Source organism: Carettochelys insculpta, chromosome 3 (assembly GCF_033958435.1).
Source record: "Carettochelys insculpta isolate YL-2023 chromosome 3, ASM3395843v1, whole genome shotgun sequence".
Classification (NCBI taxonomy): domain Eukaryota; kingdom Metazoa; phylum Chordata; order Testudines; family Carettochelyidae; genus Carettochelys; species Carettochelys insculpta.
The window spans coordinates 119,789,480-119,810,445 of NC_134139.1; the positions used below are offsets into that span (position 1 = coordinate 119,789,480).

The 20,966-nt window shown below is 42.7% G+C and overlaps 1 protein-coding gene across 1 annotated transcript in view; it reads left to right on the forward strand.

The window, feature by feature from the left end:
- The first annotated feature begins 11,613 nt into the window (after positions 1 to 11,613).
- The window catches only part of FRK (fyn related Src family tyrosine kinase), a 72,153-nt gene continuing 62,800 nt past the window's right edge, over positions 11,614 to 20,966 (forward strand). The window contains exon 1 of the mRNA XM_074990714.1: positions 11,614 to 12,532. Coding sequence (XP_074846815.1) covers positions 12,087 to 12,532 — 446 coding nt within the window. The 5' untranslated portion in view covers positions 11,614 to 12,086. The remainder of the gene's footprint in view (positions 12,533 to 20,966) is intronic.

A 20,966-nucleotide genomic window follows, 5' to 3' on the forward strand; every position in this document is an offset into this window, starting at 1 on the left:
TTAACTCACGTTTTCCAACCCATCACAGATATGCATTTTTTATGAAAGCACCACAGCAGCATCAAGCCCACAGTATGCAGGTAAATAAAATGGCAGAGGGATGATCACCCAAGACTGTCTCATCACCCTCCCAATTCTAAATTGCATGGAAACAGAGTTGATGCAGGATATTTTTCATGCCTTAAAGAACAACTCCACTGATGATATTACTCCGTTAATTATGTCAGTTTTGCACAGGAAAAAATAATTTAACATTTCTATCATTTAACATTTAAGATTGTACAGAGTAGATAATAGAGAATAGCATACAATTAATTGAAAAAAAAAACCAGATGTCCAACCTACATAGCAGCAAAATTGGTATTAAATATAATCAGAACAAGGTTTGTTCCAACCCGAAAAAAATATGTGGTGAAAGAATGACATACATTTATTCAATTCTTTTTTAAAAAAAATTGTAATAATTTTTTTTTTTTTAAAAAAGAGAGACTGGTATTCAGCTGGCTCCCCATCCCCTTCCGCATCTCTGGGGTCCCTGGGGCTGGAGCTGCAGGCATCACTCTGCACCTTGATGGCTCCCAGCCCAGGGACTGCTGGGGATTCTGCCTGGGGCTGCTCAGGTGCCAGTACCGCATACTGGCCCACACATGCAAAAAAAAAAAAAAGCACTGAATTTATTCATTGCTTGAAAAACTCTAATTTCTCTGTGCCAATATGCTTAGAACAACCCTTTAAGCATGTGTTTATATCTAACCTTAGGACGGCACTTAACTACTGAATTAAGGCTTATGCATAGAAATGGTCAGACTTTTGTTGTTGAAAATGTTCTTAACAGCTCTGAAGTTAGAAAATGCTGAGCTATGACATTAAATTTGGATAAGCTTGTGGTTTCTGACTATCAGGCAAAAACAGATTTGCCATTAAAACAACTTACCAGTAAAGATAAAACTACTTTGTTTGCCCAGGGCAAAATTACATGTGTAATTTATTATAGCTATAAAGAATAGCAATTTGCAAATTATAGGAACAAAGTGCAAGTGCTGGTTAAAAGGATTATACAGCTTCCGAAGTACAAAGGGCTGGTAATGTATTCCATTCCGAAGTGCAGACAAAAGTAAATATTATTGAAAAGACAATAGGAAATAAAAATGAGACTGCATTTATTTATTATTTTCCAAAAAATCAACATAGTTTAATAGATTAAATGGTCTGAAGCTGTAATTCAGGCCAGACAGACTATGTGCATTTTCTATTCTTTTCTCCTTCCTTTAAAGACCAAATTATTAGACTATTTTATTAGCCTAGAGCCTTTTCCACCAATTTAAAAATTTGCTTTGACTTACAATATCATAATATAACTCTGAGCTTTTCAGAGAGAGGCATATTATATCAGGATATTTAAATTACCAGTTATGTTTAATCAACAGTAGAAGTGGTGGCTCAGGTTGCTTTAGATAAGCTTGTACAATGGAAATGGAGAACAGTGGTATTATGGGTAATTTAGTAATTTCACGCACTAGCCAATGATAATTCATAAGGTTTTTTAAAAATTAATATCACACAGTTTCCATCTTACACAGAGGTTTATTCCTATAGCTACATCTACACTAACGAGTTTTCAAAAAAGCTGTGCTTTGTTCAAAAACTCATACGGATTGTCTACATGCAAAATGCATTCTTTCGATATTAAATTGGAAGAATGTGGCACTTTTTCCAGCAGCCCTCATTGGCTCCTGGATGGGGAAGAGGACCTTTTTCCGAAATATTCTTTCAGAAACAACTTATATAGACGCCTCAGTGGCCCTTTTTCCTTAAGAACAGTCCTCTGTTGAACTGGATTTTCGATCCCTGCATTTCCTTGCCTGTTCTTTTGAAAGAGCACCTGGGGTGCGGCCAGTCTCTATCAAAAGAGCGGACTGATTTTTCAATTCACTTTTTTATGTGTGGTCACGATCTTTTGAAAGATGTTTTTTCAGAAGAGGTCGTCCAAAAGATCTTCTTTCGAAGTATTGCTGTTGTATAGACATTGCCTATATGAAACAGAAAGCAAGTCCTGTCCTTGATTCCATAAAAATATATTAAATTCCTTTATGATCTCATCCTCATTAAATTCCATTGTTGGATGATTCCTATTTCTTAACATGCAGAAAAAATAGTGGCTATTCTCTTGGAATATTATTTCCTCCAAGCAAGAGTTACACTGAAGACTGTATTGTTCTTTTCAGGGAAGCATGAAAAACTTGTATTTAGGCATGAGACAGGACAGTATCCAGAGCCTTCTGTTCCCTCCCTTATTTGTCACTGTTATCTTGAGTCCATTTTCTAAAATGGAGAATGGCCTGTCACCTCAGCAATCACTCCCCATATACGTAACAGTGATGGGTAAGGTGATCATCCAGCCTATTTTTAATAGGACAGCCCCATATTCAATCTCTCTTGTAGGTGTCCTGCCTTAAAAAACAAACAAACAAACAAACAAACCAAAAACCAGGCAAATTGACTGGTGTTTTCTGCTCCCTCACTGGTCAGTCAGCCCTGCCCAGTTCAGCCCTAGCTACATCTTGTTTGTGGCCAGCCAGTAAATGTGGGCTGGTGATGGGTGGTCAGGGAGAATGTGTGTTGGCCTCAGGCTGAGTGGATAGGTAGGAAAAGGCAATTTTCAGGTAGGAAGAGAGGCCACCCTGTGCGTGTATATGTGTGTGTTGGGGAGGGGGGAGCAGCGTATGCACGTCACCTAAGCAAGGTTCTCAATGGGGTTCCACAAGCCTTTTGAGTCTGAACTCCAGGACCCCCATAGGACTGAAACAGTGGCTGCAGGTCTGAAGCCTCAATACATGGCACCCTCCTGGGGCTGAAGCCCTGATTCCCAGTGTCCCCCTTGGGCTGAATCCCTGATCATGGCGTGTCTCTCTTATTCCCCCTCCCTCCTGCCACTGACACGAGGAGCTGCGGGGCTGAAGCCTGGCTCACTGGTTGCCACCACACACTGAAGCCAGGAGCAGGAGGGCTTAATCCTGGATCCCCAGTGCTCCCTGTGCAGCAGAGGCCTCTGAGCCCACAGACTGACTGGGGGAACTGAGGAAGTTGATCCTCAAATTTCAGCGCAAGCGTAGGGCACTTCCAAGGACACATCCACACTCCCCTCTCCCTGTCCCCTGGCGAGGTTGGAGGTGGGATGCTGGAGCCAGGCAGTGAGGGGCAGATGCTTCCCTGGCTGGTGCCATGGTGCAGGCCACCACGGCGTTGCCTCCTCTCCTGCTGGTGCATGGGGTTGAAGCAACTCCTCAGCACCCCTTTACTCACACAGCCAGTAAAACCTGCAGAGGTGGGTGCAGGGCTGACTGCTGATGAGGGATATTGGGGGGAACTGGCCATGTGACTTCCCCATGTGACTCCTCTCCACATCCACTTGGAGGAAGGCTACAGGAGGCCTCTGCAACAGCAAGGAGGACATGGATGAGAAAGAGGATGAGGAGGACGATGGTCAGCAGGCAAATGGAGCAGTTAATCTCGCCGGCAGCCAGGAACATTTTATAAAGCCAGATCTCAATCCCTCTTCCCAGGATACTGTGCAGCCAGACCCTGATGGTGAGAAGGGCACTTCTAGAGAGCTCTCATTTTTAATAATGGTATCAGTAGGTTAAGGCAATTGGGTGTGATCTGTGACTGCTGTTGTACCTACACAGTCTAGAGCACCTGGAACAGCTGGTTAATGTGTCTGAAGTCAGAGTGCCAGCCCTCCTTACACAGTTTCATAAGGCTCTCAAAGAGGTACTCTTTAATTCTTCTTATTGTGTAAAGCCTCTGTCCAATTTCTTACTCTGTAAATTGGAGCTACTGGATTTCCATGTTAATTTTCTGTAAATGCATTAAACAGTAAGATCATGCCAACGTATGACCTAGTAGTAGTAGTAGTAGTAGTAGCAGCAGTAGTTGTAGTAGTAGTAAGCCTCTTCCACTCATACATCTCGGAGTATAGGCCATGGACAACCATTGACAACCATTCACCAGCGTCTCCAGTCCTGGGTGATCTTTTCCAGTCCAGGTGTATCCAGTCTTTATAATGTCTGCCTTCAGGTCTCTATACCAGATGTTTCATGGGCTCTCTCTTTTCCTTTTTCCTTGTGGATTCCAAGGTAAGGCTTGCCTTGTGATGTTAGTGATTGGTTTTCTGAGGGTCTGTCCAGTCCATTGCAATCTTCTCTTCCTGATTTTTTCTTGGGTAGGATGTTGATGAGTCAGTTACCACAGGTCTTGGTTGTTAATGATGTATGGCCAGTGGATCCAGAGGATTTCATGGAGGCCAATATTGATAAACATCTGGATTTTTGACAGTCATCTTTGTTCTCCAAGTTTCTGCTCCTTACAGTATCACTGATTGGACATTGGAACTGAATAATCTGATTTTAGTTTGAGTTCTGATCTGCTTAGAATTCCAGATGTTTTTCACGAGAAAAAAAGCTGTCCTTTCTTTTCTAATCCTCACTCTCCCATCAGCATCAATGACTCCTTCTTTATTGATGCTGCTGCTCAGGTATGTGAAGACCTCAACTTCTTCAAGTGCCCTTCTGCTGTATATTACTAGTTCTGTGCTACTGATGTTGATTTAAATATCTTAGTTTTTCCCTTGTGGATGTTCAAGCCAACTGTAGCTGAGATATTGGTGAGGTCTGACATCTTCTCTTGCATTTGTTGGTGGCTGTGGCACAGAAGTGCCAGATCATCAGTGAAGTCCAGGTCATCCACCTGATTCCACAGTATCCACTGGATCCTATTTCTTTTCCCTGCTCTTGTCATTTTCATGACCCAATCTATCACCAGGAGAAACAGGAATGGTGGCAACAAACAGCCTTGTCAGACTCTGGTCTTTGCTTTGGAGATCCTTGTGAACTGTCCCCTGTGGTAAAATTTGCAGGTCATTCTCTCAGAAGAGTTCTTAGTGAGGCTGACTAACTTGGTTGGTATGATGTAATGTAGGAACAGCTGCCAGAGGGTTTCCCTGTGTGTTCTGCCAAAGGCTTTCTCTGATGTAAAGAGGTGACTTCCATTCTATAGATTGCTCCAATATGATTCATAATGTTGGGATCTGGTCAATGCATGACCTTTCTGAGGCTAGGACAAAGAGCAATGGGCTTAAACTGTAGCAAGGGAGGTTTAGTTTGGACATTAGGAAAAACTTCGTAACTGTCAGGGTGGTTAAACACTGGAATAAATTGCATGGGATGTTGTTGAATCTCCATCGCTGGAAATATTTAAGAGCAGGGTAGACAAACATCTCTTGGGGATGGTCTATAATATATGGTACTTGGTCCTGCATGATGGCAGGGGACTGGACTTGACCTCTTGAGGTCCCTTCCAGTTCTAGTGTTGTATGATTCTATGAAAGCTGACTTGCTGGTCTCTCAGCTCTGGGTCCACTGTGTTTTTCATTCTTTCCGGTAAGATCTTTTCGGGAACTGACAGAAGCTTGAGTCCTCTACAGTTCTCATGGCTACTTAGGCTGCCTTTCTTTGGGATTTTGATGAGGTAGCCTTCTTCCCAGTCTGTTCGTAGAGAATGACAAAATCTGCTGACTGCATTGCAGTGAATACTATTGCCGTTGTGGAAGTGGCAGCTGTCTTCTAAGTCATTTCATTACTGATGATTTGAATTTATCTCAGTCAGTTGCTGTGCTTTGGAAGGTATCTTTGTAATTACTGAACTTTGAAGCTTAGTAACTGGTTCTTTGCACCTCTCAGCTGCTTTACCTTTTAAGTTCTGCAACTTGTTGTAAAATTGTTGAACTCTGAAACTTTGTAATTGAAACCACTCTGTTTCTTAAATTCTGTAAAGTACTCTAAACTACTGCCCATCCTGTGATCAAGGGGAGCTGTGTAGGTGATAAGAGAGGGAGTGTGAATGGAGGCTCTGAGAGTCTGGGTTAGGAAAATAGTAAGGCAAGGATGTGGAGCCAGGTGAAGACTAATTAAAGCAATCACGGAGAGATGCTGCTCTAAGCAAACAAAGGACCCGAACGAGGCCCAGGTATGTTCCTCAGTGACCAATGCAGAGGAAGGACCCTGCATGCATGACAGGAGTTGTTCAGTTCCAACAAAAAGGAGGGGGCAGAAGCTCTCTTTGGCCGTGACTACACTAGCAAGTCCTTTCAGAAAATCGGGCCCTCTTCCGAAAGCACAAGTGGAGAAGCCACACACAAAATGTGCTTTTTCAAAAGAGTGCAATGCTTCTTCCAGAGGCCCTCTTCCTCTCCCAAATGAGGAAGAGTGCCTTCTCCTGAGAGATTCTTTCAGAAAAAAGTGTGTGTAGATACTCTGCGGGCCCTTTGTTCAAACAAACAGAACTCATGGTGCCAGATTTTTCGATCCTTGGCCTGCTCTTTGAAAAAGCGGGGGCTGTGTGGATGCTCTCTTTCAAAAGAGCAGGTTGCTTTTTTGATCCACTTTTATGATCCAATTTTTGTGTGTGGATGCGCTCTTTTGAAAGAAGATCTTCAAGAAGAGATAAGAGATCATCCAGAAGATCATCTTTTGAAAGATTACTGTAGTGTAGACACAGGCTTTCTGATCAGCTCACCTGCTGGAGTCCATGACTGTAGGCAATTACTCTGAACCTGCTCTGCCTTGGCTGTCTGGACCTTTTGCCTTTGTAAGTGTCTGAGGGCATGAATGAGAGAGAGAGAGAGAGAGAGAGAGAGAGAGAGAGAGAGTGTGTGTGTGTGGGTGTGTGAGAGAGAGAGAGAGAGAGACAGGGCTCGATCCTCTTTAACTTAACCCTAATATCGATTTATTAAATGACACTAGAATATAACCCCAGAGTGGTCTTTAGTGTCAATTAGGGTAAAACTTCTCACAAGGTTTTGGGGGAAGACTGCAATCTTCTGACCTCCTTGGTATGACACCTTTCCATGCCAAACCATGAGTAAGTAATCTGGAGTCATGGCACCACAGAGCAGTGCAGCATAACGACTAGCCTTGGGCCCACATTGAGTCAGCATTCATTCCTTATTAATTTTTCTTATTTTGAGCAGACTAATTGTTCTTTTTGAAACCTAGAAAAAAGCAGAGAAAGGAGCATTAAACTACTATGATAGAGCAAGCTGCTCTGCCATGCCCGGACCACCTTTCTCCCTTCCCCAGACTGCTAGCAGAGGGAAATTTTCACTTTTCCAGCTGAGCAGGGAGTAGAAGCACACTATGGCTGCAAGAGACACAAAACCCCAGCAGCATAACTGTGCTGTCATGCTTGCCTCTCCCACCTCCTTTTCTTTCCTCATACCCCTGAGGGAAAGGAAAGGCTCAATGACAACAGAAAGGGGAAAAAGCACATGATCACTGATAGAGCGGTCTATAAGGTGCCACAGGACTTCTTGTTGTTTTTGAAGATACAGACTAACATGGCTACCTCTCTGATACACGATGACTGATACTAACACAGCCCCTAGCCCCTCGCCCAACCTGCTGTAATTGCCAGGATCATCTTTGTAGCTTTAAAAAAAAACTGGTACAGAAGCTGATTTCAAAGGTAAGTTGCATACAGGAGTGCCAAATACTGAAGTTATGGACTATAAAACTTTTTACAGTACATTTGTACATAATAAACAGATGGCTCAAAAGGACTAAAGTGAAAAATATTCCACATGCATACAGACACAATCCTTTTCCTATTACAGCCACCCTCACCCACAATGTCTCCCACTCCAGGCCCTCCTATCATCCTGGGAGTGGATGCTCAGGAGCTGTTTGCCCAGCTGGGTCCAAGGGCCACCACCAGTGATTGCCATGTTGTAACTTACCAGCAGGGAATCTGAGGGAGGCTGCTATGGCTGGCCCGCTATAACCTATCTTACAACCTCCCCCACCAGCCATGGGGAGCCAAGTGGGGGTGGGGTTGCTGTACATACAACAACCAAAAGTTGCTGTTGTGCTGATGCTGTTGAAGCCGAAGAAGCTTTCAAACCTGGAGGCAGAAATGAGCAGCCCCCACCAGCTGGGTGGGGTCTGCACCAAAAGAATTCTCATATCTGCTCCGCCCCAGGGACTTGTAGACTACCTGGAGCTGTCCCACAATTTGGAGCTGGTCCTGAGGCCAAGATGGAAGGAGTCTTGAGCTCCACTACAAAGCTCAGTGGTTTTTTTCACATACATCTAAATTTTTAAATGGATTTTATGCATATGTCCAATTTCAGTTCTTTATTTACAGACTGTGAATTTGCTGATGGTTGAAACCCTGGTTACACACAACAGCTAGTAGCTCTGCCATTTCACATTCGTATTCCTTCAGAATTTTTGGGTGAATGACATCTGAACCTGGTGACTTATTACTGATTATGGTAGTAGTCAGGGCCATGAGGATTGGTTGCCCTGGTATGTTGTATCTCACTGGACGTTATCCTTCACCACAGTATTTGAGATCAAAATACCATATTTTTATTATTAACGTAACAGGTATATAATTAAATATACCTTAGCTGTGGCGTCAGAGTGTAGTTATATCAGAAAATGCAAATAAATAGAAGACAGGAGGACCATTCTGCAGTCATTAATATGATCTCTCCAAGACAAAATTATAACTAGATTGAAACTTTGCATTGTGCCAAATATACTGGGTATGTGCTTGGGTATGTACCCAGATTTGAGGGAAAACTCATATTTGTAACCAACAGCCAGTAATTTTGGCAAGGACATCTTAAACAATATATTGAGATAATTTTGTAACAAATTTAGTGGATGTTATAACGAAAAGTTAGTAATTCTACTATATGTGTCTTGGAAACTCTAATACTGGTTTTGCTTTCTTTATGTGTGCCTTGAATTGGTTAGAGAGATTTAATAAATAGCTTATGGGAGTCAGTAAATAGGCAGCCACAGTCACAAAAAAGAAATGTGTGTGTAAAATAAATATATAAAAAGGAAACAAAACCTGTTTGCAACCCTGAATGAATTTAATTGTTTGCCAATATTTAACTTTGGAAGACTGACCTGGAGAAAGTTAAATGCAAATACATGACTTGCTATTGTTCTGTGCCTCTAAAGAAACTAAAAGAAGAAGGCATTTGTTACAATGGGTAGCATTGTATTGCTATAAAGTCATTCTACAGCTTTATTTTTAGCAACCCTTTATCAAGAAAAACATCCTGAGGAACATCCTTGTTGTATGTGAAAGGCTGTGGTTTATTTATCTTCAGTCTGTTGCTTGTTTTATTTGAGGATATTGGAGATGGGAGATACCCATTTTCCAGATACATACTTTATTGCTTCATATTCAGGATTGAATATTCACAGCACATTAGGGAAAATATATTCTGGGTTACTGCTGTTAGACATTAAAGGTCAATTGGTGTACATGGTGTGAAAATCAGGACAGAATTTGTCTTTACATTTAAGATGTTTCTGTTTGCACTTGTGGCACAGTCAGCTCCACCCTACCCCTGGTCAGGGGTAGGAGTGTGCCAATAGCTAACCAGAAGAGGGTGAACAAGGTCTTTGTAGGCCAGCAGTTGAGTGTTGGGGTAGGAAGTGGGTGGTGGAGTTGGGCCCTGACAGACAAGACTTCCTCTTACTAAGGGAATGTGATAACTGTACCTCATAACCTGAGGTACCTACAGGAAGCATCACAATGGTTTTTGTTATAGTTTCCCCCATGGAAAATGAAAAACAAAAAACGAGCAAAAAAACCAAAATCCCTCAAACAAACCATGACTATCTGTGTATATCTTATAATTGGGAAAGGGGTTCAGAGGGGCTGGCTAACAAGTCAATAAAGGAAAATGTCTCCCTGGTAGCCATTGATAATTTGTACACTTTGATTTTCTTAATCTGCAAAATGTGATCATACACCAAGTGTGTGATTTTTGGAGCAGGGCTATCTTAAGCACAAAGAACCCCACAACAATATCAGAAAGGGGCCTCCATGCACAGCCCACCATCGGTCCAGTGAAAGATATTACCTCACTCTCTCTCTTGTTTTCTGTCTACTCATTAGTCATCATTTGCTATGGGAATAAATTACAGCATTAGACAGTCATTCTGTGTGGAACAGAGGTGAATATGAGACATGTTTATGGCTATGTGTACACTATGAGAGAAATTCAGATGTACTGAAATCGATTTTATAACACTGGGTTTTATAAATTCGAATTTGAGTACCCTCACCTCCCCACAGGCTCCCCACAAATTCAACTTATTGCCACCACACTCAATGGCCAAACATTGACTGTTGCAGGAGTGCTTTGTGGGAAACTATCTCACAGTTCCCTCAGCCCCGCATTCTGCTCCCTCCCTCATTGTTACTACACTGGTCAGATTCCCAGCTCCCATGAGTGGTGGGGAGAGGGGATCCAGGAACAGCAGTGCTTTCAGTTTCCCCGGCTCCCTGCCATTTGCAGGAGCCGGGAAAATGACCAAGGCTGCTGTGCTGGTCAGTATCCCAGTTCACACAAGTAACGGGGAGTGGGAGCCAGGTGCAGCAGAACCAGTCAGCCTCTGGAGGCTAATGCGTGCAATTTTAAGGCACAGCACTTCCACGCTAGCCTTTATTCGAACTTTTAAATTCGAACCCACCCAGTTCTGATGATAGTATGATATCGATATTATATCAATATTCGTGCTCCCTAAATCAAGCTAATGGTATTTACAGTGAAGACAGTCAAATGGTAACATCAAGCTAACTGCCTTAAATTTGAATTTACTTGGTAGTGTAGATTCAGCCTATGAACCCCGTTACTGGTGGCACTGGGCCATCTTGCACCTATGCCATTTGGTCCCTATTGGGACTAGGTAGCTGCAGCACAGGCTTAACAAGGGGTAGAGGTTTGCCTCAATTATGTCATCTCATGCCCAATCTGCCTCTTCTCCGTCCTGGAATTCCTATGTTCCCTGCAGGAACACCCCAGAGGTTCCCTGCACCGTGGATGTTCTTGGGTTCTGCCAACTGTGGCTGGAGCTGTTTCTTTGCCCCGAATGTGCTCACATACCATGTAGTACCTAGATATTGTGGTGATGGATGTTTATAAATCTAGATAGACTGGAAGAACAGCTTTTCTGTTTCTGCTCAGATTGCTGTATGATGGCAGTGTTGTGGTAGTTGTGGTAGTAACAGCATATAAGGGAGGTGAAATATGTCTTTAACTGGCTACTGCTATGAAGTTGGTGCAATAAGAGATTACCTACCTACTTTATCTCTCTAGTATAATAATTATTTATCCTGTAAGGCTGGCACAATTGATAATGTGACATGATTCTTTGGCTAGTGTGTTTAATTTTTAAGTCAAAGAATGAGGAAGGAATTAAAATCTATGACATTTACTGTACCAAACATATTTATTTTTTCTTTTGTAAAATGCCAAACCTGGGTCAACCTAGAGGATGTCTAAAGCCTTGATGTAATCTAAACTTGCATGTTGAAAGCAGCAGCTGGTGTTCTCTCAGGTGGGGGCACTGGAGAGACACTAAGAATCCTGCTTGCATACCTCTGAGAAGAGAAACCAAAGCAAACCAGGAAGCAAATAAAAATATTCAGGCAGGCTCTCTCTGTCTCAGGCTGTGAAAATAAAACAAGCTGGCCAGGTTGGTTATTCATTACCAAGAGCTAGAGAGGTTCACGTCTGATCACAGAACAGGCTCCCATATGGGAAAAGAAAAAGAATCATGAGAAGCAGTACAGCTTGGGAAGAGTGAACACTACGATTTTCTAATTATTTCTAAATATTTTTGCTTTTTTCTTCTTTTGGCAGGACATAAAAAGATCAATGATTTTCTGTTGCTCCCAGATTTTGGCCCAGACACGGCCCCTTTTTGTTTTCCTGATTAAAAGAGGAAGTGGACAATTCCCCAACATGCACTCTTGTACTTTACTGCTCATGTATCATTCCTGAGTCAGAAGCAGCCTGCACCACGCTCTCTGGGGCTTTGGAGAAAAAAGTTTTCAGCTGCAGCTAAATTTATTTCATCTTATGGCAAGTAAGGAAAAATTTCCCACCGAGAACTAAAAGGATGACAATGGTAAAATATGTGTAAAGGTTTTGTCACTTGGAAAAGAAAAGAGAAATAAGGAGGAGAAAAGAAGCCGCAAAGAAACAAAGGAGCAGCATGGGGAACTTTTGCCAGAAGCATTGCCGTTTTATGCAGAGGTGTGCCCCATGGCTCTTCCAACAGAGTGATGCTGGAGAGCGGGAGAAAAACAAAACAGGCCATGATAACTGGGGCTTGCAGGGAGATAACTGCCAGACAGACAGTGGTATCCATGGAGGGACAAGGACAGCTGCTGGAGAAGGCAGTAGAATTCCTTTGCCTCTACCACGCATTGAGAAGTCCACAAGCCAGCACTTTGTGGCACTGTTTGATTATCAGGCCCGCACGTTGGAGGATCTGAGCTTCCGAACCGGGGATAAACTCGAAGTGTTGGATACATCTGCAGAAGGCTGGTGGTATGCTACCCTCCTCCTGGACAGTGGGTCAACACGGCCTGGCCAGAAGCTCCATGGCTACATCCCTGCCAACTATGTAGCTCCTGTTCAGAGCATTGAGGCTGAACCGTAAGTAACACACACCCCACATGCACAGTTGTTATTCCTCTTGTCATAACACCGAAAGTATGTGAGAGTATTGGTAGGCCACAGCTGGTACAGGAAATTATGATTATTTATATAGCTGCAGAAGTATGCTAGATGCTTTCTAAAGAGTAAAAAGGAGTGACTAGTTTAAATAGTTACAAGTTGACTAACTCACTTAAAAGGCCAAGAAGCTCTACACATCCCCTAACATTTTGCTACTAATAATGGGTGAATTTCTAAGTTAACTATCTCAGAGGGCAGCCTGTTAGTCCCTAACTTCAGTCCTGTGACACTTCGACAAGTTTTTAGGTCATGAACTTTGGTAGGCAAAAACCACTTCATCAAATAATCTGATGAAAGTGGTTTTAGCAATGAAAGCTCAAGGCCTAAACAATTTGTTAGTCTCTAAGTGCCACAGGACTGCTTGTTGTTTAAGGTATCTGTGTTTGTTTTTACTTCATCCCATAAATGCATGGTGCTATGTAAATATATCCTGGCCCTGAAAACCTCAACATCTGAGTTAGACTATGGTATCATAAAAGGAAGAAGGAGTAGCTGAAATTTCTGTACAAAATTTATCTGAACTTGTGAAGTCTATAAAGCTAGATGGGGAATCTAACTGGAATAGATGATTTCACAGGGATCTGCTTTAACGTGGAATGGGGATCTGTGTGAATGCACTGCAGTTGGGTTAGGAGTTTGCTAAAACAGCTGAGACCACAATCTCAGAATAGATGCATGTTTCTCCTGAAATTATAATTAGTTAACTAGCTAACAGAACTGACATTTTTAGTTTCCAGAGGCAACTTTCTACCTGGATGAGTAAGACCAGTCAATACTTTTTATAGCACCAAAGATGTATTTCTTCTAAGGAACAATGTTTGAGCTATCTGATATAAATCCTCTTCTCTGAAACATGCTTTCCTATGCGCTGCTACACTTGCTGGGGCCACGGGGGACTGACATGGAGTTAGTATACCTGCTAAAGAGTCTTATGTCAGGTAACTCCTCAAGTGAGCAGTTAGGGTGAGTGTAGGGTCCCCTTCTGCCCATGAGAGCTTAGTTTCCAGGATATGGCCCACTGTTGCTATCCATATATTCAACACGTCCCTCATTCAGATTCAAAAGCCTCTTGACACCCATGAAAATTAACCTGCAGACACAACATTTGTCTGGGGCTACTACAGAAGTGTTTGCATGCTGTAATTCAGCCCAGCCTGACCTCTGCTCTCTTTGTAGAACTGGTTTTCTTGCAAGATTCCAGGATTTCTGTTTCTTGTCACAGCAGGAAATATTGTGAAATCAGCTTCAAATGTTATTCAACAGAATCTCATTTATCCAAGTCTCACCTTTGTAGTCTCCTCCAGTATGTATAATTTGCACTGAATATCCCTTATTTGGAATACCAAGATTTTTTCTTTCACAATGTTCACAAGAGAAAGAACAATGTTATCCCTGGTTCTGCTTGAGGACCCCTGGAATAGTGGAAAACTGCAAGGGGAGTGTTTTCAACTCAGTTGAAGAGTCTTTCCTCCAAAATATTTACCAGGTATTTTAAGTAGGAATTAAAAACAATATATTTTAAGTAAAGATTAAAAACAAAAACAAAGAAACACAAACACCAAAAAACAGTTAGACTAAAATTTTCTGTAGTAATCCTTTTACAGACCTCCAGCAAATACAGGTAGACTAGGATCTGATATTTCTAATGTGAGAGCAAGCAGAAAATCCATGCCACTATTAAAAAAAACCCCTTCATACACCCTGAAGAGATAAGAGGATTCAATCTTTTTTTGTCCTGATCACTTAAAAATAAAAGCAATAGAGGCAGAGCTGAAAAAGTTAATGAAATACCTATTAAATTATAATATATTATGAGCATATTCTCTTCCTAGCGCTTAGAACGGAAATGGTATGGGTTAGTCACTAACTTCTTTTTGAGGTTTTTTAATTTGTATTTTAATCTGGTTCTGGTTTACCTACCACTTTTTTATGTTGTTGTGAGGGTGTGGGGTGTTTTTAAACCTTTTCATTATTTCGTCAGAGATTGGTATTTTCAAATAGCAAATCTGTAAATTAGTTTATATAATTTTATTAAGGCAAATGATGCATCTAAAGAGAATAACAGAAGCATTTTTGAGGTAATCCCTCTTTATGTAAATGCTAACTACTGATGGCTTTTGGGAACTTAAGCCTTGGTCATTCTATAAAAACAATGAGAAGTATAAGTTTGCTCTTCTAGTACAGGTTGCACCTTCCTGGGACCTCACCCTGGGACCTCACTGGTTCTGAAAGAGGATGTTTGCTAGACCAGGGGAGGTAAATTCTGGCCACATTGCCCAGCACCACTCCCAGTTTCAGCTTCTTTTCCTGCCCACCTCTGACTGACTCTGCTATCAGTCTGGGCTGGGCTGCATACCATGCTGCTGAGAGCATTGGCCACTGGCCCCATTTGGGCTACCTGCTCAGCTAGTGGGAGCCCCAGCTAGGGATCCCAGCTATGCTCCTGCTGGTCCTGCTCAGGTTGCACACCTTGGCTGGGATCCTGGCTGTCATGCTCTGCTTGGGCTGCTGGCCTGCTGCTGCAAGCCCCACCTGGATTTCTGGTCAGCTGGCCCTGCTACACACAATTCCTGGCCATTGGGGCTCTCTGGCCCAGGAACACATTTAGTCCAGCCAGACATGGTTGTCGCTGGAGCGCAAAATCACAGTTTTTAGAAGTTCAGCCTGCATTAAGTTATCAGATTGGTCCATGTGAGACTGCAACGTATGTCAGTGGTAGGGAAGAGGTGAAAGACAGCCTGTCTTTACTGAATCCACACAAGGATTGCATGGCATAGCTAACATTCTTGACAAAGGGGAGAATGACCCTGCCTACAGAAGGCAATTTTCTACTACACAAATTCAGGTGGCAAAATATTTCAGACTGGCAAAATGCTACCAGGCAGAAAACTAGAATTAACATAACTGACCTGTGGAGCTTGGGGGAAGTCTCAGCTTGTAGGAGAAACAGCATTTGTCACATATCTGTACACCCCGGCTAGGTCAACACTAGCCCCTGCCTTTCGAAAGTGGGATGCTAATGAGACACTTCAGCAGATGCTAATGAGCTGCTGCCATGAATATGCAGTGCCTCATTAGCATAATGCCAGCCACAGTAATTCGAACATGCTGCTTTTGAATCGCGCATCTCACATGTAGACGTCTGGGGACCTTTCGAAAGGACTCTCCAGATTTCAAAAGCCCCTTCTTCGTATTTGGTTTTAGGAAGAAGCGGCTTTTGAAGCCTGGGGGCTTCTTTTGAAAGGACCCTGGCTACACAGGCGGCGCACGATTCGAAAGCAGCACTTTCGAATCACTGTGGCCAGTATTATGCTAATGAGGCACTGCATATTCATGGCAGCATCTCATTAGCATCTGCCAAAACTTCTCGTTAACATCCCCCTTTCTAAAGGCGGGGGCTAGTGTAGACATAGCCCCCTTCACAACCAACTGATATGGAGTAGCAGTCCAGATTTGGAAAAGGCTGCTCTGTCTTTCTGCTGCCACGGAGACTGCAGCACATATGTCTGTATTTGTGCCCCATGTGTTGACCTTAAGCAATTGGGACAGGAAGGGTGGAAAATTTTCCGGTACCATAGGATTGTGTATACATGTGACCAGCATCATAAAGCTTATAAAATATATACCTATGTGTTGTATATAGCACATGAAATTATCTGTGCTGATCTCTTTAGTTTTGTCAGCAGCATCCATATTACCAACCACAAAGTATAGTTTTAGCCTTTGATGACACTGAAAATTTCTTATCAGCCGTATCACAGACCCAGTCAGAGATTGATAAAGTCAGCCTAAATGGTGCTGGTCTTTCCCTCCTGACAGAAGACAGAGTTGGGTAATTACTTCCTGTTATGAGATAGCTGTAACATAGGACCCCATTTTCTCCTCCTTCCTCTATATGGCTATGTCTACACTAGCATCCCTCTTTCAAAAGGGTGGTGCTAGTGTAGGCACAGACTATATGCAAAACTATCCACGGAAATATGCTAGGTGAATTTAGGGACCTTCCATATAACATTTGGCTATAGCTCCCCTTTTTGTTGAGTCCAGACAATACAATTAACTGGTTCTTCCCATGTCTAGCCTCTTTAGCTCTTATGAAAGTTAGCTAGCTGAATCAGTTCAGTTAAGTCTGAGGCGAGGTGACACTGGGATATGGAGTAAATAACCAGAGAAAATAGCAGAGATGATATACGTTCTCTCCACTTGGAGGACTTGGCCCCCATTTTGTTACTCATCTTAATAAAGGGGATCCTCAGCTATTTTAAATGCTGAAATTGGAGGAATGGCCAAGAATATTTTTTCCCCCATTGGTGCCTCTTTCCTAGCAGCAGATTCCTTCTTAAGGTTTTACGATGCTGTGTGCAAGAGTTATCAAATGAACAACATAAGAAAGTGTAGACTGAAGTCAGACTAATGGTCCATTTAGCCCAGTATCCTGTTGTCCTACAGAGGCAGGTGCCAGATTCTGCAAGGGAATGAACAGAAGTAGGCTACTATTGAGTAATCCATCAACTTTCTGTCAAGTACCAGCATGTGACTGTCAGAAGTTTAGGGACTAGCCAAGCATGGGGTTTCCTTGACAATCTTAGCTAAAAACATTGACAGACCTATTCTCAATTAACTTATCTAAAGCTTTTTTGAAGCCATTTATGGGTTTAGCATTCACAATAACCTGCGGCACTGAGTTGTGCAGGTTGATTGTATATTGTATGCAGTAGTACTGCCTTAGGTTTGTTTTACGTCATTTGCTTATTAATTTCCTTGGATGTGCCCTGGTTCTTGTGTTATGTGAAATGGTGAATAACACTCCCCTGTTCATTTGCTCCACACCATTTGTGATTGTATGGACTTCTATCAATCCTACCTTAATCATCTCTTTTCTACAATGAACAGTCCCAAACATTTTAAGCTGTCCTCTTATGTAAGTAGTTCTATACATCTCATCATTTTTGTTGTCCTTCTCTTCACTTTTTCCAGTATACCTTTTGTTGTTGGTTTTGTTTCTTTGGGAAGGGGCATCCTGAATTACGTACAGTATTCAATACATTCATCTCTTGTTTAACAAGTACTTCACAAACAAATACTCGCTAACATGAGAAACCGACATACCTACCTTTATTCACTAAATGAGTGAACTTCCCCCATTTATATGAGTGGGGTCCCTAGCTGGGCGCGGGGAGACCCGCAGCCCTGCAGCTGGAGTGGAGCCATCCACAGGGTCCTTGGCTGAGGGTGGGGAGACTCACAGCCCCATGGCTGGAGCCTTCTCCCTCCCTTCCCTCAGGCATGCATATGTCTGAAAGCCCTGTGGCTGTGGGGAGAGAGGGAGAAGGCTCTTAGCCTGGTTCCCTCCCCTGTGCTGGTGGGAAGGTGAAACTGATCAGCCATGAGCTGATCAGTTTCCCGGCCCTGCAAGCCATGGCAAGACTGAAACCAGTCTGCCCCTGGTTCCCAGCTCCTGCCACTCTGGGAACCAGGAAACTGATCAGCCCTGGTGGTTCCTGGCTCCCCACTCCCTTGCAGGAAAGCTCGAGTTATGCAGGGTTTGCAGGAAAAACCTCTGGGTAACTTGAGGGTTTACTGTATTAGGCCCCCCACCTGCCCCACAGACCTCACCCTCAGCCAGGTTTTAACCCCCACCCCAAGGTTCCAAACTGCCCCCAGGCTTAGAGCCCCCCAGCAACCCCAAACTGCCCCCAGCATTAGACTCGCCCTGCAGCCCCAAACTGCCCCCAGCCTTACAGCCCCCCCACTGCAGCCCCAAACTTCCTCCAGTCTTAGACCCCCCTCCACATCCCTAAACAGCCCCAGCCTTAGACACTCCTCCTCCTCCTGCAGCCTCTTAACCAGGGCTGCTAGGCTGGGTGGCTCCCCCAGCCCTCCTGTTCCCAGCAATTAACTCAAGTGTTAAGGTCTCAGCACCTAGGCATCAGGTAATTGCTATCCTTAGTGATAGAGATAGCTGCCATCTCCAGCAGCTATCACTATGGATAGATATCTGCCTGAGGCAGCAGTGCTAAAAAACTGCAAATGACTTCTTTAACAGCCACATGCAGCTGGGAACTGCCCAGCTGGTGACCTTTAACTAATCTAATGAGACCCTTGTGTGGGTACCAACCCATAGGCTGGGAATCCCTGCTCTACATACATACACTACACCCTATTTCCGGTGCCAAACTATTCAAATATATCAGAAACGTAGCTAAACTCAACTGGTTTATGTCAATTTAGAAGCACTTGGAATGAACTGGAGATTTTTACATGTATTTTAATGGGGTTTTAGTGTTGCTCTTATAAGTTTTTGCCTACGAGGAGAAATTTGGGAACCAGTTGTACTCGTATAGTGAGGGATGAGTGTACATTAGTGTACCATAGATTTATACATAGAATTCTGATATTGTCTTTCTTATTTTCTCTCCCTTCCCTAACCCTACATTGGTTTTTAGATTATAGTGCACATTATGCGGATGTTTTTAGAGAAATATCCACAGTTATCTCAAGGTCTGTTACCAGAGTAGTAACAGATAATGTAGACTTCATAATTTTGTGTGAATATTGAGAATATTTTCTAATGGGCATTATTTTGCACTTATCTTGAACATAATCTGCCTTTTTTTGCCCAGTCATGCTTTGTTTCTTTTTTTTGAGATCCTTTTGCAACCCCTCAGTCACCTTTGGACTAACTAGTTTAAGAAATTTTGTGCCATCTGCAAACTTTGCCACCTCACTATTTACCCCCTTTTCCACCTCATGTACAAATGTTGAGCAGCACAGGACCTAGTACATATGCTTGGGGAAACCTTCTCTTTACCTCTCTCCGCTGTAAAAATTGACCTTTTATTCTTGCTTTTGGTTTCATGTTGTTTAACTAATTAGTGATCCATGAGCGGACATTCCCTCTTATCCCATAAATGTTTATTTTGTTTAAGAGACTTTGGTGTGAGACCTTGTCAAAGGCTTCCTGCAAATCTAAGAGCACTAGATCAACTCACTCACCCTTGTGCACATGCTTGTGGACACTATCAAAAACACTAACAGATTGGAGAGACATAATTCCCCTCTATAAAAGCTTCACTGTCTCTTCCTCAACATATTATGCTCAACTGTTCTTCACTATAGTCTGAACTAATTTATCCTCTACTGAAGTTCTTTAATGTCCTTCACTGACACCACAACCTGAGGCAGTTCGTAGTATTTGTCATCTGAAAAGAATGGCTCAGGTATGGCAATCTTACTCAGATTCTCTGCGGTGAACATTGATGGATAGATAGATAGATAGATAGATATTATCAATTTAGCTTCTCCTCAATGGCTTTGTATTCCACGAATCCTCCGTTTGCAACTTGATTGTCCAGTGATGCCAGGTGATTGGCAGGCTTCCTGCTTCTGATGTGCTTCCAATCATATCAGCATTTGTTTGCATCTTGTAGTGGTTTCTCCCCAGATTCTTCTCTTTAATTTGGGGTATACATTTAGTTTGAGCCACTATTACAGAGTTTTAAAGTATTTTCCACATAGCCTGCAGATATTCACTCTTGTGATTCTTTAACTGCCATTTAACTAGCTTCTAATTTTTGTGTACTGTCCCTTTATGAAGTTAAATGCTACTGTGGTGGTTTTCTTTGGTATTCCCCACATGAGGAGGTCAAATTTAATTATGGTCACTATTAGGGAACAGTTCTGCTTTGTTCACCTCTTGGCCAGGTTGTGTGCTCTACTTAGAACTAAATAAGGATTGTTTCTCTCCTTGTGGGCTCTAGGACAATCTATTCCGAGAACCAGTCATAAAAGATGTCTAGATATTTTCTCACTTTGAAGGGACATGTACCCAGTTAATATAGAGAAAGTTGAAAGCACCATTATTATTGGTTCTCTGGTTTTGTGTCCTCGTTATTCTCTCTGAGCATTTCACAATCCCCATCACCAACTTACATGTCAAATGTTCCATAGGTAACTAATCTTTCACTGAAATACATTTATTTAAACAAACAGTCAGTTAGAGCAGGAATCCCTGTATGCTAGAGGCCCTGCCAATAAGTGAGGGACTAAGATCCACGGACAGAGTGCAAAGAGCCTCGTATTATATATTTATTTTTATCTATCTATATCTATAGCTAGCTAGATTAAAATGAATATATAATATGTAGCTCAATGCCCTCCCCCTCCCTTAATACCAGGCACCCTCAACACAATGCCCCTCCCCTCCTCCAGAACCAGACATACCCAGCTCCCTGATATAACCCAATCCCTCCCTCCTCCCCCAGAGCCAGGCACCCCCAGACCGCCCCTTCCACTCTAATTCAGGGCTCACCTATTTCTCGCTCCAGGCCCTGCACTGTTCTGTTCATAACCT